This window comes from Mytilus galloprovincialis, chromosome 10, assembly GCF_965363235.1.
Source record: "Mytilus galloprovincialis chromosome 10, xbMytGall1.hap1.1, whole genome shotgun sequence".
NCBI lineage: Eukaryota > Metazoa > Mollusca > Bivalvia > Mytilida > Mytilidae > Mytilus > Mytilus galloprovincialis.
The window spans coordinates 62,234,683-62,251,559 of record NC_134847.1 but is presented as its reverse complement, the minus strand read 5'-3'; the positions used below and the strand labels follow the sequence as shown (position 1 = coordinate 62,251,559).

Genomic DNA, 16,877 nt, shown 5'->3' with positions numbered 1-16,877 from the left:
TAACTTTTTAATATTTATATGACAAATGCTTGATTTCTTCAAGAAAGCCATTAAGTTGGAAAAACATCATTCTGTTGAGAGACAAGAAGAAATATCCTGCATATAAAAATATTTCATACAATTTTTATTCTTTTATTTTAGCATGTGAGTGTATAGTGTACCAAAGCCTTGGTGGTACGGAAGGAAGATTTAACTCCCCTAACTTCCCACAATTCTACAGTAAAGGAATAGAGTGTATCCTGTTTACATTTATAGGCGACCTTGATGAATTAGTAGAAATAAAATTTACCGATTTTGATATGATGTATCCTGATGCAAATAATAACACGTAGGTTTATGTTACTATAGTTACACCAATCACATGCATTATAAAAGATAAGAATCATTGGATTTAACACACAATTTAGAAATGGCTTTGCCTATCAAAATCTTGTTGAATGCACACAAAAAAGGAAATCTATCACCCGACTTCCAAATGAAACTGTACACATTCAACAAGTACACATCACATTTTTAGCTCACCTGGCCCGTCGTCTGTCGTCCGTCGTCGTCGTCCATCGTTAACTTTTTACATTTTGAACTTCTTCTAGAGAACCACTGAATGGAATGAAACCAAACATGGCATGAATGTTCCTTATAAGGTGCTGACCAAGTGTTGTTACTTTGTAGCCGATCCATCATCCAAGATGGCCGCCAGCGTGGGACTTAGTTTAACATAGGACCCTATAAGAAATGCATACAAATGACTTCTTCTAGAGAACCACTGAATGGAATGAAACCAAACATGACAGGAATGTTCCTTTTGAGGTGCTGACCAAGTGTTGTTACTTTGTAGCCGATCCATCATCCAAGATGGCCGCCAGCGGGGGACTTAGTTTAACATAGGACCCTATGGGAAATGCATACAAATGACTTCTTCTAGAGAACCACAGAATGGAATGAAACCAAACATGACATGAATGTTCCTTATGAGGTGCTGACCAAGTGTTGTTACTTTGTAACCGATCCATCATCCAAGATGGCCACCAGCGGGGGACTTAGTTTAACATAGGACCCTATGGGAAATGCATACAAATGACTTCTTCTAGAGAACCACTAAATGGAATGAAACCAAACATGACATGAATGTTCCTTATGAGGTGCTGACCAAGTGTTGTTACTTTGTAGCCGATTCATCATCCAAGATGGCTGCCAGTGGGGGACTTAGTTTAACATAGGACCCTATGGGAAATACATACAAATGACTTCTTCTAGAGAACCACTGAATGGAATGAAACCAAACATGGCATAAATGTTCCTTATGAGGTGCTGACCAAGTACTGTTACTTTGTAGCTGATCCATCATCCAAGATGGCCGCCAACGGGGGACTTAGTTTAACATAGGACCCTATGGGAAATGCATACAAATGACATCTTTTAGAGAACCACTGATGGAATGAAACCAAACATAGCATGAATGTTCCTTATGAGATGCTGACCAAGTGTTGTTACTTTGTCTCCGATCCATCATCCAAGATGGCTGCCAGCGGGGGACTTAGTTTAACATAGGACCCTATGGGAAATGCATACAAAAGTCTTCTTCTAGAGAACCAGGGAATTGAATGAAATCAAACATAGCATGAATAGTCCTTTCTTTATGAGGTGCTGGCCAAGTGTTGTTACTTTGTAGCTAAATTTTATCTGTTTTTATATGATTTCAAAAACCCAAGTAGAGTCAGGTGAGCGATACAGGCTCTTGAGAGCCTCTAGTTTTTATGCCCCCTCCTCAGCAGAGAAGCATTAAGTGTCTGTATGTCTATCTGTCACAAAATATTTCTCTAACTTTAGTTTACCTCAACCAAATGTTATGAAACTTACACATGAAGCTGATAACCATAAAACACAGATCAAGTTTGAATTCTTTAGTTATGTCCCTTTATAACTTTATATGCAAGCGGGGGCATCAGCTGCCTCCGATTGACTCATTCTCCATTTATTCTGAAAAGAGCATGTTGAAACCAAAAATGTAAAACAGTACAACCAATTAAACTGATGATGATCATGCTGTGTTAGCTTTTTTTTTTATTTTGATTCATATTCAAGTTTAAGGAAGCAGTCACATTATTTTGCTCTGCAAAGATGTTTGGTTACACTTGATAACTATAGAAAATGAAAGTCATAAAACGGCCCTTTATAGCTTGCTGGTTGGTGTGAGCCTTGTCACTGTGTTGAAGACTGTACCTTGACCTATAATGGTTTACTTTTGTAAATTGTGACTTGGATGGAGTGCTGTCTCATTGTCACTCATACCACATCTTCTTATATCTATTTGCATTATTGAAAGCTGTTTAGTGGCTTTATTTTGACCTCTGGATGTTTCATTGACAATATGATCCTTTTTTTCTTTCATTCGCTCAAGATAAAGCAATAAAATAATGCCATCTTTCATAATGCAACACTACAGGAAGCTATTTGTTTTGTTAAATGTCTCAGTTCTGCTTTATGACCATGTGTTGGTTATTAAGGTTCATTTTGAGTAAATTATTCATATGGAATTTCTTGAAATCTTTTGTTTCTGAAAATCAGATGGATTGATTCGTCTTTCTGTAATCTGAGGCTCATTTTATGACAATGATTCACTGATTTAGTCCCAGAAAATTCTTTGTGAAAAAGATAGGAAATTAGATCTAGAGAAAGTGAAATAAAAGGAATCAATGGTCACATAAAATAAGATCAGACCAGCTTTATTGGACTATCACTTTGGTCATGTAAAACGGTCATAACATAGCTAATTAATTTCCAGTAAAGGCAGGAAATATGAGGCCAAGTTCAGATTGAAATAGTAATCTTTATGAAGGGATTTGTAACTCTTTATAAAAAAAAAAAAGGGTAAAACAAATATTTCTTGTTGAATTTCTATATAATGACTGTGTTTTAATGGGTAGCAATATGACTCTATTGTAAATTGCTGTATTGAGATATTCTAAAATATTATGATCCTATTTTATGTGTGATTTCATTGAAAGGAATAAAGCTCACATCATCCCTATTTTATTTGACTGTAAATAGATAATCTAAATTAAAGAATAAAATATTTTTTTAAATTATACAAATATTGCTTTGGCACTGTCATTGGTACACACACATATAGATCTGAGACCACAATTATTTCGTAGTGCATTTCTTTTAGAACATAAATGAAAATTAAAAAATTCCCACTTGCACTTTTTTAATGAAATGTTTACAGTTTGTTGTACTACTTTTGGGACAAATTATATCAAAATTATTGAAAACTTCATCGGCTCTACCTCAAAATATGGACAATTTTATGTTTAGGGGTTCTTGAAATCTTTTGACAGCTTCCGAAGTGCTAAATTTTAACCTTTTTCAGCTGGACCAAATCACTACTTTCCTTTAAAATTCTGAACCCAAATTTTTTTATAGTGTAATTTCACCCCCCTAGAAAATCGCAGACAAATAATGTGTAAATTCGAGTAAAATCATATCTGACAAAAACAACATTGAAAACGGGTTGAACTTTTAAAAAAATCAGACAAAGACAAAATACATCTTTGCATGGTAAATAAATATAAACACTAGAATTGAAAACCAAAAGATATATGTAAAAGAATGAAAAAACAGAAAATATTTTGTACTGAAAATGTGAGAAACGTACAATTAAATACAATGATGATGAAGTAGAGCAGAATATAATGGTGCAACAGTGCCAGCGTTCTGAAGATCCATAGGTATCCATAGGAAACTCAAAATTACTTTTTGACAAATTTTAATGTCAAAATCCAATACAATGTGAGTCTTTGTGACAGCTGGGAACAGTATATAAATCTAACACTATATATGGTCCTGGTTACAGTATAAATTTTCTTTATCAGTAATAAATGTTGGTAAAGCAAGTTAGATGCTTTTAAAGTGTAAACATATTACTAAATGGGTATTTTTTTTCTCAATTTTGATGGGTCAGTTAAAATAGCTGGAAGTTTCTAATTTTACATATATAGTGCAACTAGATTATATGATACCTGAATGTAAGCAAATTATATGTATGTGGAGTCCTATGGGGCACTCTACCCCCGCCTGTTTGATAACTTTGAAACGGATGAGATCCCCACCCCTCAACCATATTTATTCATGTATGGGACAATATAACCAATCAAATGAAATTAAAGGGGAGTCCCTGGGGTCACCCACCACCTCCTGCTTCAGAACTTGGAAACAGTCGAGATCCTCACCCCTCAACCATATTTATTCATGTATGGGACAATATAACCAATCAAATGAAATTAAAGGGGAGTCCCTGGGGTCACCCCACCATTCCTGTTTTGGAACTTTGAAACAGTCGAGATCCCCACCCTAAACCATATATATTCATGTATGGGACAATATAATAAATCAAATGAAATATAGGGGGAGTCCCTGTGAGTCATCCCACCCCTCCTGTTTGAGAACTTGGAAACGGTTGTGATCCCCACCCCTAAACCATATATATTCATGTATGGGGTCGACAATATAACAAATCATATGAAATATAGGTGGAGTTCGTGGGACCACTCTACCCCTTCCTGTTTGAGAATTTGAAAACGGTTGAGATCCCCTCCATAAACCATATATATTCATGTATTGGACAATATAACAAATCAAATGAATTATAGGGGGAGTACCTAGGGTCACTGCACCCTCATGTTTGAGAACTTGGAAACAGTCGAGATCCTCACCACGTAACCATATATACTCATGTATGGGACTAAATAACAAATCAAATAAAATATAGGGGAAGTCCCTGCGGTCACCCCAACCCTCCTGTTGTTTGAGAACTTGGAAACAGTCGAGATCCTAACCTTAAATTAAACCATATATTTTCATGTATGGAACAAAAGAACAAATCAAATGAAATATAGGGAGAGTCCTAAGGGTCACCCTACCCAATCCTGTTTGATAACTTGGAAACAGATGAGATCCCCACCCCTCAACCATATATATTCATGTATTGGACAATATAACAAATCAAATGAAATATAGGGGTAGTCACTGGGGTCCCCCACCCCTAAACCATATATATTCATGTATGGGACAATATAAAAAATCAAATGAAAAAGAGGGGTAGTCCCTAGGGTCACTCACACCCTCTTGTGTGTGTTTTGAGAACTTGTAAAAGATTGAGATACCAACTCCTAAACCATATTCATTCCTGTTTGTCATTTCAAAAAGATTGAATGACATACAAGGTCAATCTCATAGGCGTCACATATGCATATTATTTTGCTAGACCTAACACCTGTCATTTTATCCAAACTTAGACATCATGGACTTGGTTTGAAGGTGGGAGTCATTTGAATTTACTATGGACAGGTCAGTCAGACCTCACTATTGATCCCTGTAGTAGTAAACATTTGTCTGATTTGTGTCTCATAACTTTTGCACTGTAGAACACAAACTCAGTTTTCTTTCCAGGGAAGCAAGTCCATTCATACTTTTACAAGCTCGTACTAAAGTCAACTTTAAATACTAACAGTCAACTAGTATGAACAATTACAATCAACTAGAAGAACTGCAATCATTGCGAATTTGTACCACTGCTGACTCGAGACTCATGACCATGAAAAAAAAATATACTTGATATATATGTTGCTATTGAAAACCTTGATAAAATATGAATTATTTGCCTTAATGATTAATTCATTAAATGAACATAAATGTACAATTATATATGAATGTTTAATGTTTGTTCTTTTAAATCTTTAAAAAAAATTGAAGCAACATTGCCACAGTTTTCATAATTATGTTTGCCTTGGTTTTTGGTTAACTGCCTACAGTGCTTACAGCGCTTTGATTTTTAATTAAGCACTACTTTGACAATTGAAAGTAATGTCTTAGAAAAATCATTTCTAATGTTGACCTCTACAAAAATTATGTATATATTGACATATACAAAATGTTAAAGGGTTCAACAAATTAAAGGAATAAAAAGTGTGTTTTGTTTTATCTGATTGTAAACAATTATTTTCTCTTACATGAAGATGCCATTACAAGTAATTGTAATTTGATATCATGCTTTTTCATAAAATAAGATCAGTTTGTTGAGAGATTATCTTTTTAATTATTGATAGCTATCTTTTTGCATTAACCATGATATCTTGGTGTTAATAACATACACCCTATCATAAGTCTAACACCCTCAAGGTTCTATCTAAAACAAAGCAGGATAAAGAGATAAACTTATGTTTTATCCATATGATTGATATCTCCTTCAACTCTTTTCACAATATGTAGATTAAGATTTAATTGTAAGTAATACTGAATATTTTCATAGATAATGGGTATTTTTACTGAATTTTTTTATGAAAATAATAACTGCATGGTACCTTAAACCTTTGTTATAAGTAGTATCAATTCCTGTTTATCTCACAGTCCTTATATATAAAAATAAGAAGATGTGGTATGATTAACAATGAGACAACTCTTCACAAGTGCTAGACTGCAAGACACAAACTATAGGTCACTGTACAGCCTTCAATAATGAGTAAAACTCATACTGCTTGGTCAACTATTATAAGAGGCCCGGAAATGACAAATGTAATACATGTACAATTCAAATGACAAAAATTTATTGCCTGATTTATTTACAAAGTATCAAACCAAAAAACATATGTGAATATAAAGCAGTGCAAGTCTGCCTCATATCAATGGCAGTTTCTGTTGAAAAATATGTAGCATAAGAAAGAAGTGAATTTGTGAAGAATACCGTAAAAAAAATTCATGTCATTCAAATAAATAACATGTACAAAAAATAGTCTTTCCTGGGTTAACAATTTGCCTTTTCATGATCTATGCACTATGGGTAATATTTTCAAAAGTGGACACATCAGGTTTTGATTGTTCTAAAATGTTCTAAACATTGGGAATTCAACCAATGACGTTTTTTTTTGGTTTTTTTTCAGATGTAAAGATTATTTAAGACTTTTCCTGAAATTAAACCGTCCAGAAATAAATGAAAACATGCAACACAATTATGAATTATGTGGAAGTATGTCAACTTTACAACAAAAAACATTTTATTCTAAAGATCGGAGTTTGATAATGGAATTCCAGACAACACGACCTTTATCACAACAGCTGACTTTCTTTAAAGGGTTTAGAGGATTCTTCAGATTTTTAAATGCAAGTAAGTTATTTTCAGGCCTTGATTTAAAAAATCATACATTGTCTTTAGATTTGTTAGGGTGACAAAATAATTATTAATTATTCTGTCATTCTGTCACTCTTTGCTTGCTACAAAAAAAAAAAATGCAAAACATACAGATCAAACCTGCTAGTGGATGAGTATGAACTATTTGTTTAAATATTTAAATCTCTGAAAGGCAGAAGAGCTAGGCTCCCCCTGTTTAATATACAGCGATGCCTTATGTTTCCAAATTTGTGTTCTGACATATATGTCCATTGTCTGTGACCTCATGTCAATGGATCAGCAACTGCTTCAAAATGTGTATAGTTATGTTGTCAGTGTATTTGAGTTATAGGATAACTGTATAAGATTTATGGGTTCACTGCAACCTCATTCTGCATAAAAACCTTTTGACTACACAAATCTATAGAAGATATGTTCTAAGGGAGATAATTCTATTTCTTTGTAAGTTTTTTATGGTAAATTTTTACCATGGCCTGCACATGAACAGAGCCACATTTATAATTTTGATTATTATTAGTTCACCTGGCCCTTCGGGCCAATTGAGCTTTTCTCAGCACTTTGCGTCCGTCGTCGTCATCGTCTTCTGTTAACTTTTACAAAAATCTTCTCCTCTGAAACTTTATTACTAGGCCAAATTTTACCAAACTTAGCCACAATCATCATTGAAGTATCTAGTTTAAAAATGTGTCCGGTGACCCGGCCAACCAACCAAGACGGCCGCCATAGCTAAAAATAGAACATAGGGGTAAAATGTAGATTTGGCTTATAAATCTGAAACCAAAGCATTTAGAGAAAATCTGACATGGGGGTTAAATTGTTTATTTTTCTGTTTTGGGTTATTATCTTGAATATTATTATAGATAGAGATAAACAGTAAACAGCAATAATGTTCAGCAAAGTAGGATTTACAAATAAGTCAACGTAACCGAAATGGTCAGTTGACTCCTTTAGGAGTTATTGCCCTTTATAGTCAATTTTTAACCATTTTTCGCAAATCTTAGTTATCTTTTTAGCTTACCTGGCCCAAATGGCCAAGTGAGCTTTTCCCATCACTTGGCGTCCGGTGTCCGGCGTCGTCCGTCATCGTCGTCCATCGTCGTTAACTTTTACAAAAATCTTCTCCTCTGAAACTACTGGGCCAAATTTAACCAAACTTGGCCACAATCATCATTGGGGTATCTAGTTTAAAAATTGTGTCCGGTGACCCGGCCAACCAACCAAGATGGCCGCCATGGCTAAAAATAGAACATAGGGGTAAAATGCAGTTTTTGGCTTATAACTCAAAAACCAAAGCATTTAGAGGAAATCTGACATGGGGTAAAATTGTTTATCAGGTCAAGATCTATCTGCCCTGAAATTTTCAAATGAATCGGACAACCCGTTGTTGGGTTGCTGCCCCTGAATTGGTAATTTTAAGGAATTTTTACTGTTTTTGGTTATCTTGAATATTATTATAGATAGAGATAAACTGTAAACAGCAATAATGTTCAGCAAAGTAAGATTTACAAATAAGTCAACATGACCGATATGGTCAGTTGACCCCTTTAGGAATTATTGCCCTTTATAGTCAATTTTTAACCATTTTTAGCTCACCTGGCCTAAAAGGCCAAGTGAGCTTTTCTCATCACTTGGCGTCCGGCGTCCATCGTCGTCCGTCGTCGTCGTTAACTTTTACAAAAATCTTCTCCTCTGAAACTACTGGGCCAAATTAAACCAAACTTGGCCACAATCATCATTGGGGTATCTAGTTTAAAAAATGTGTCCGGTGACCCGGCCAACCATCCAAGATGGCCGCCATGGATAAAAATAGAACATAGGGGTAAAATGCAGTTTTTGGCTTATAACTCAAAAACCAAAGCATTTAGAGCAAATCTGACATGGGGTAGAATTGTTAAACAGGTGAAGATCTATCTGCCCTGAAATTTTCAGTTGAATCGGACATTTCGTTGTTGGGTTGCTGCCCCTGAAATGGTAATCTTAAGGAAATTTTGCTGTTTTTGGTTATTATCTTGAATATTATTATAGATAGAGATAAACTGTAAACAGCAATAATGTTCAGCAAAGTAAGATCTACAAATAAGTCAACATGATCAAAATGGTCAGTTGACCACTTTAGGAGTTATTGCCCTTTATAGTCAATTTTTAACCATTTTTCGTAAATCTTAGTAATCTTTTAGAAAAATCTTCTCCTCTGAAACTACTGGGTCAAATTTAACCAAACTTGGCCATAATCATCATTGGGGTATCTAGTTTAAAAAATGTGTCCGGTGCCCCGCCCAACCAACCAAGATGGCCGCCATGGCTAAAAATAGAACATAGGGGTAAAATGCAGTTTTTGGCTTATAACTCAAAAACCAAAGCATTTAGAGCAAATCTGAAAAGGGGGGTAAAATTGTTCATCAGGTCAAGATCTATCTGCCCTGAAATTTTCAGATGAATCAGACATTCCGTTGTTGGGTTGCTGCCCCTGAAATGGTAATTTTAAGGAAATTTTGCTGTTTTTGGTTATTATCTTGAATATTATTATAGATAGAGATAAACTGTAAACAGCAATAATGTTCAGCAAAGTAAGATCTACAAATAAGTCAACATTACCAAAATGGTCAGATGACCACTTTAGGAGTTATTGCCCTTTATAGTCAATTTTTAACCATTTTTCGTAAATCTTAGTAATCTTTTAGAAAAATCTTCTCCTCTGAAACTACTGGGCCAAATTTAACCAAACTTGGCCATAATCATCATTGGGGTATCTAGTTTAAAAAATGTGTCCGGTGACCCGGCCAACGAACCAAGATGGCCACCATGGCTAAAAATAGAACATAGGGGTAAAATGCAGTTTTTGGCTTATAACTCAAAAACCAAAGCATTTAGAGCAAATCTGACAAGGGGGGTAAAATTGTTCATTAGGTCAAGATCTATCTGCCCTGAAATTTTCAGATGAATCAGACATTCCGTTGTTGGGTTGCTGCCCCTGAAATGGTAATTTTAAGGAAATTTTTCTGTTTTTGGTTATTATCTTGAATATTATTATAGATAGAGATAAACTGTAAACAGCAATAATGTTCAGCAAAGTAAGATCTACAAATAAGTCAACATTACCAAAATGGTCAGATGACCACTTTAGGAGTTATTGCCCTTTATAGTCAATTTTTAACCATTTTTCGTAAATCTTAGTAATCTTTTAGAAAAATCTTCTCCTCTGAAACTAAAGGGCCATATTTAACCAAACTTGGCCATAATCATCATTGGGGTATATAGTTTTAAAAATGTGTCCGGTGACCCGGCCAACGAACCAAGATGGCCGCCATGGCTAAAAATAGAACATAGGGGTAAAATGCAGTTTTTTGCTTATAACTCAAAAACCAAAGCATTTAGAGCAATCTGCCATGTGGTAAAATTGTTTATTAGGTCAAGATCTATCTGCCCTGAAATTTTCAGATGAATCGGACCACCCATTATGGGGTTGCTGCCCCTGAATTGGTAATTTTAAGGAAATTTTGCAGTTTTTGGTTGTTATCTTGAATATTATTATAGATAGAGATAAACTGTAAACAGCAATAATGTACAGCAAAGTAAGAACTAAAAATAAGTCAGTATGACCAAAATAGTCAATTGACCCCCTAAGGAGTTATTGCCCTTCATAGTCAATTTTTAACAATTTTCTTAAAATTTGAAGATTTTCAATAACATTTTCCACAGAAAGTACTGTTATAGATAGAGATAATTGTAAGCAGCAAGAATGTTTAGTAAAGTAAGATCTACAAACACATCACCATCACCAAAACACAATATTGTCATGAATCCATCTGTGTCTATTGTTTGATATTCACATAGACCAAGGTGAGCGACACAGGCTCTTTAGAGCCTCTAGTTACCAGTTTTTCGTAAATTTTGTAGTCTTTTACAAAGATCTTCTCCTCTGTAACTACTTGGCCAAATTTTACCAAACTTAGCCACAATCATCATTGGAGTATCTAGTTTAAAAATTTGTCCAGTGACCCGGTCAACCAACCAAGATGGCCGTCATGGCTAAAAATAGAACATAAGGGTAAAATGTAGATTTTGGCTTATAACTCTGAAACCAAAGCATTTAGAGCAAATCTAAGAGGGGTAAAATTGTTCATCATGTCAAGATCTATCTGGCCTGAAGTTTTCAGATGAATCGGACAACCCGTTGTTGGGTTGCTGCCCATGAATTGGTAATTTTAAGGAAATTTTGCTGTGTTTGGTTATTATCTTGAATACTATTATAGATAGAGATAAACTGTAAACAGCAATAATGTTCAGCAAAGTAAGATCTACTAATAAGTCGACATAATCAAAATGGTTAGTTGACCCCTTAAGGAGTTATTGCCCTTGATAGTAATTTTTTACCAATTTTTTCGTAAATTTTGTAGTCTTTTACAAAAATCTTCTCCTCTAAAACTACTAGACCAAATTTTACCAAACTTAATCACAATCATCATTGGAGTATCTATTTTAAAAAATGTGTCCGGTGACCCGGCCAGCCAACCAAGATGGCCGTCATGGCTAAAAATAGAACATAGGGGTAAAATGTAGATTTTGGATTATAACTCTGAAACCAAAGCATTTAGCGCAAATCTGAAAGGGGTTAAATTGTTTATCTAGTTAATATTTATCTGCTCTGAAATTTTCAGATGAATTGGGCAATGGGTTGTTGGGTTGCTGCCCATGAATTGGTAATTTTAAGGAAATTTTGCTGTGTTTGGTTATTATCTTGAATACTATTATAGATAGAGATAAACTGTAAACAGCAATAATGTTCAGCAAAGTAAGATCTACAAATAAATCAACATGACCTAAATGGTCAGTTGACCCCATCAAAGAGTTATTGCCCTTTATAGTCAATTTTTAACAATTTTCATCAATTTTATAAATTTTTGTAAATTTTTACAAAATATTTTCCTCTGTGTAACTAAAGGGCCAAGTTTATTATAGATAGAGAAAATTGTAAGTAGCAAGAATGTTCAGTAAGATCTACAAACACATCACCACCATCAAAACACAATTTTATCATGAATCCATCTGTGTCCTTTGTTTAATACATGTATGCACATAGACCAAGGTGAGCAACACAGGCTCTTAAGAACCTCTAGTTATTATTATAGGTATACCCTGTGAATTAATCAAATTATTAAGAGCAAACAATGAAATTTTGAATTAACATTTGGTATTTTTTTCTAGGTAGGTTCTTGTTCCTATTACAGATAATGATTTACATGCCTCTTTGTCTATACCTATAGTGTAAAATGTGCATGAATTTTTCTTCTCTTTTTATTTGTCAAATGAAAAATACAAAAAAGTTACCTCATAATAGAATGTTTTATTCTACATCCAGTTCCTTTTTTTGTAGCTAATAAAATTAACCCACCCGATGTATATATACCAATTAAAGTCAAGAATGGTACACATTTTACTTATTTCTCTTCCCTTTTAACTCTGTCTGGAACCAATTGTTAAATCTTTAAATATTTTTACTCTTTTTTTTTCACTAATAAAAAAGGTTGATTAAAAACACATGACCTTTGAAATATGCAAAATATTTATATTATTTTTTAAAGCAATATGAAAAATATTTTTGTGTCTAGTAGACATCTATCTACACGTCAATGTTTCACACATTATTTAATGTTTGACTTGACTTTTGACTCCAAATTGGATAAATTAAGATAAAGGAATGAATAGTTGTTTACATACACTTTATGTCATCTCTGGTTGATAGTTATCTCATTGGCAATAGTACCACATCTTATTTTTATACAACCAGAATTTACATTTAATCCACCAAAAAATATTTATATAATTATAATAAATAAAAGATTTTTCAATAGAAAAACTCAAGATTATTGTATTTTTTTCAAAATTTAAGATGTAGTTAAAGTAAAGTTACGTTTTTTCCCTTTGCCTTTTGTTTGTCCCATGTTTGTTTTTGCACTCATGACTAAAGTTTTCCTCATCCAAATTTGATAAACTCATAAACAATGCCAAGAATTGAAACTCCCATACAAAGCTTGAATTTGGGCAGAGAGTCACTTAAGGTCAAATAGTTGTGCCTCTTTATAACTTGGAAAATTTCAGATGATTTTGTTTGTGCTCTCTTAACTTTAGTTTGCCTCATTCAAATTTAATAAGACTCATACTCATACTTTAAAGAAACAACACATACAGACAGAGTTCCAATTTGGGCAGGGAGTCATTTACTAGAGTAATGCCCCTTTATAACTTTGAAAATTGCACTTTTTTTTTTTCGTTTCCACAGTGAGGCTGAGCTGGGACCTCAAGTGCTTAAAAAAGTATTTTGACGTAGTATAAGTAAGCTTAAATGTGAGAATTCCTTTCCTCAGACATATTCTTCTTTTATTGGCAATTTTTTTAGAGAAAATAGGAGAATAATAATTTTTATAAACATAGTTTAAGGCTTATCAATCTTACTTTTAAAGGAGTAGGTCCTGTAAGGGCCGGTTTTGGCCTCAAATTTCAAGTTCATATGACGAAAGATTTTGGACACTTTTTAAACACTTAAATGTCTATTTCAATTGATTTAATTAGTTTATGTGAAAGATTTTAACTGATTCACTCATTGAAAACGGTCCGATTATAGCTTAAATATGAAAAATTTATCAAATATACCAAAAACTGTCACTTTTCATATGGTTTTTGTCAAACATGAAAGTGGACGCATCCGTGTTCATCTTCGACCTTTATACATGTTATGTATTATCATTAAACACAACTTACATTTCAATATCAATATCAAGAATGAACACGAATGCGTCCACTTTCATTTAAGACGGAAACCGTCTAAAATTTAACTGAAATGCTGAAATTGTGAAGATTTCAGTAATTTAGCATGACTTAATAATGCAAGTACCCTATATATGTGCATGGTTATCATAAAGTGGGTGATAGAAATAAAAGACGTCTTGACTATTTGATAGATGTATTAGAAAAGCATAGTAACACGTCAAGGTGACGTGACGTTACATAAAGCGCGGTACATAGTAAACGTCCAGTGTGCGGTATTTACGATATACTGGGGGCCGCACAAAAGTGAAATTACCAAAAAACATTGAATTTAAAACTATTAAGAAAATAAAATATCTGAAAACTTTAAGCATTTCTCAAATGAGTTAATGTTCATGAAAAACTAAATTGAATCTCGCTATTAACACATTTAAAGTCTTTTTATAATTCACTTAGTCCATTTCTTTATCTTCTCCATGGCAACCATTTTAGCTTTGCGACATGTTTTAATTGCACAGTCTGTATTGTCATCATCGCTATTCAAACTAACTTCAAGTGGGTACAGTTTTGTGATTGGACGCGATGTTAGTCCATTTTTGGTCCGTATGACGGCAGATCTTGCTAGTCCGTCTCCTCCTACGTTGAGTTTTTCGACAACGGCTAGTGTCCATTTGATCCTCGGCGAATCTTCATAGATTTGTACCACGTCTCCAATGGTGATCAGGTGTTTATTGTTTCCTGTATTACGATGATATTCTCGTAGAGCTGTTAAATATTCGTGTTTCCATTTATACCAAAAACTTTGAATAATCTGTGATTTCATTTTAAACAGTTTATTCGTAGATTTATGTGTCATATCATTTAGTGAATGTTCCAATTCCTGATTCGTAGGGTAAGGTAGTGATGTAATTCTACGTCCGTAAAGTAAGTGGGACGGGGTGAGCGGTTCATCTAACGGGTCGGATGATACGTATGTTAAAGGTCTGTCGTTGAGTATAGCTTCAACTTCCGTAACAATGGTTCTTAATAGTTCAATCTGAATCAATGAACGCCCTAATACCTTTTTAATAGAGTCCTTCGTTAGTCCTATAAGCCTCTCCCAAAATCCACCATACCACGGGGCTCTTTTTGGTATAAACTTCCATGTAGTGCCGAAGTTGTTCAGTTTTTCTATAACAGCTGATGATCTTGTTAATTGCTTGGCGGCTGCGATGAATGTTGTTCCGTTGTCAGAAATCATAGTTTTTGGTAATGATTTTCTACTAGCAAATCTTCGAAACGCTAATATGAATGTTTCCTCAGATAAATTCATCACTACTTCTAAATGTACAGCACGAGTGTTTGCGCAAGTAAAGAGACAAACGTATACTTTACTGGTAAGTCCATCTGTGGTTTTAACATTCAAGGCGCCAGTAAAATCTACCCCGGTTACTGTAAACGGGGGTGCCTCTGTTAGTCGGTCTTTAGGCAAAGGAGGTGGATCTGGAGCCGAATACGGTCGACCAGCAACTTTCTTGCAGATCACGCATTTATGTATAATGCTCTTGATAACTTGTCGTATCGATGGTATCCAATAGGTTTGGCGTAGTAATGTTACGGTACTCGATAATCCTGAATGAAAATGAGTTACATGTGCGTCCATTATGATAAGTTGTGTCAATTTGTCCTTTGCGGGTAGCAATATCGGGAATTTTGTATTTTCTTCAAGAGGTGCATTATGAATGCGTCCGTCACAGCGAATTAATTTGTCTTGAGCTATGTATAATTTAAGTTGTTTGACAAGGTTGTGTTTTTTCCCCTCTCCTGTTTGCAAATCTTGAATGATTTCTGAATAATGCTTTTTCTGTATGTATTGTATCCACGTTAAAGATGCGTTTTGTATTTCGATCGTGTTTAACATACCTGTGTGTATAGCTCGTTTTCTACAGTTGGTAATAAATCTTCTCACGTAAGCGGTAATTCGAAGAAGTTTCTTGAATGAGTTGAATCTATTCAAATCGATGACATTTCCGATCCCTTGTATCATGTGTATAGTAAATTTGTTCTGTGTAGCTTGTACGGTATCTACCGCGACTTCTTGGTGCGCAATAGTGGATAAGATTTGTGCTTCATCTCTGTTCCATTCTGGCCAATTATCTTCAAGTGTGAGCCAATCTGGGCCATGCATCCAAAGTCGGTTGTCTTTGAATTTATCAACGGTTATCCCTCTCGACAGTAAGTCAGCAGGATTTGACTCACTTGGACAGTATCGCCAAGTTAACTCTTCTGTTAGCTCTGTTATTTCCTTAACGCGGTTTGAAATGAACGGTTTTAAAGGTTTCTTTGAACTTAACCAGGTCAAAACTATCTGGCTATCACTCCATAAAACTGCACGGGTTATCTGCAAAGTGTTCCTTATGTGTGCTAAAAGTCTGCTTCCAATTACGGCAGCCATCAATTCTAATCTTGGTATTGTCAATTGTTTCAGAGGTGCTACTCTGTTCTTTGCCATTATTAAGGAACTTTTTCCATTTGCGACAATGTACGCGCATGCGCCATAGGCTTTCATACTAGAGTCCGTGAATACATGTATTACGTTGTCGTTGTTTGTGTCTGGACTTTCATCAAAGTAATGTCGGGGTACAACTGTCTTTGTGGCTTCCTGTATATCCTTTCTGATATTCACCCATTCTGTGATCGTTGAGTCGGGTAGTAATTCGTCCCAGTGGAAGTTTTTCTCCCATATGTTCTGCATTAACATTTTACTGCGGACGGTTATAGGGCTTAGTATTCCTAGCAGGTCATAAATCCTTGATGATTGTCTTAGTACTTCGCGTTTTGTTATTAGTTCTGATGTATCTAGATTAGGCGTAACGAATCCTAATGTGTCACTGGCTGTATCCCATCGTAATCCTAAGATTTTAACTAGTTGATCTTTGTCCATAACGTT

At 34.6% G+C, this 16,877-nt stretch overlaps 1 protein-coding gene across 4 annotated transcripts in view; it reads left to right on the top strand.

Moving 5' to 3' along the window:
• LOC143048069 (suppressor of lurcher protein 1-like) overlaps window positions 1-16,877 on the top strand; it is a 330,279-nt gene that overhangs the window by 244,249 nt on the left and 69,153 nt on the right. For all 4 annotated transcript variants that reach the window (XM_076221514.1, XM_076221512.1, XM_076221515.1 and 1 more), the window contains 2 exons: window positions 142-328; window positions 6,936-7,159. In XM_076221514.1, coding sequence (XP_076077629.1) covers window positions 142-328; window positions 6,936-7,159 — 411 coding nt within the window. The remainder of the gene's footprint in view (window positions 1-141; window positions 329-6,935; window positions 7,160-16,877) is intronic.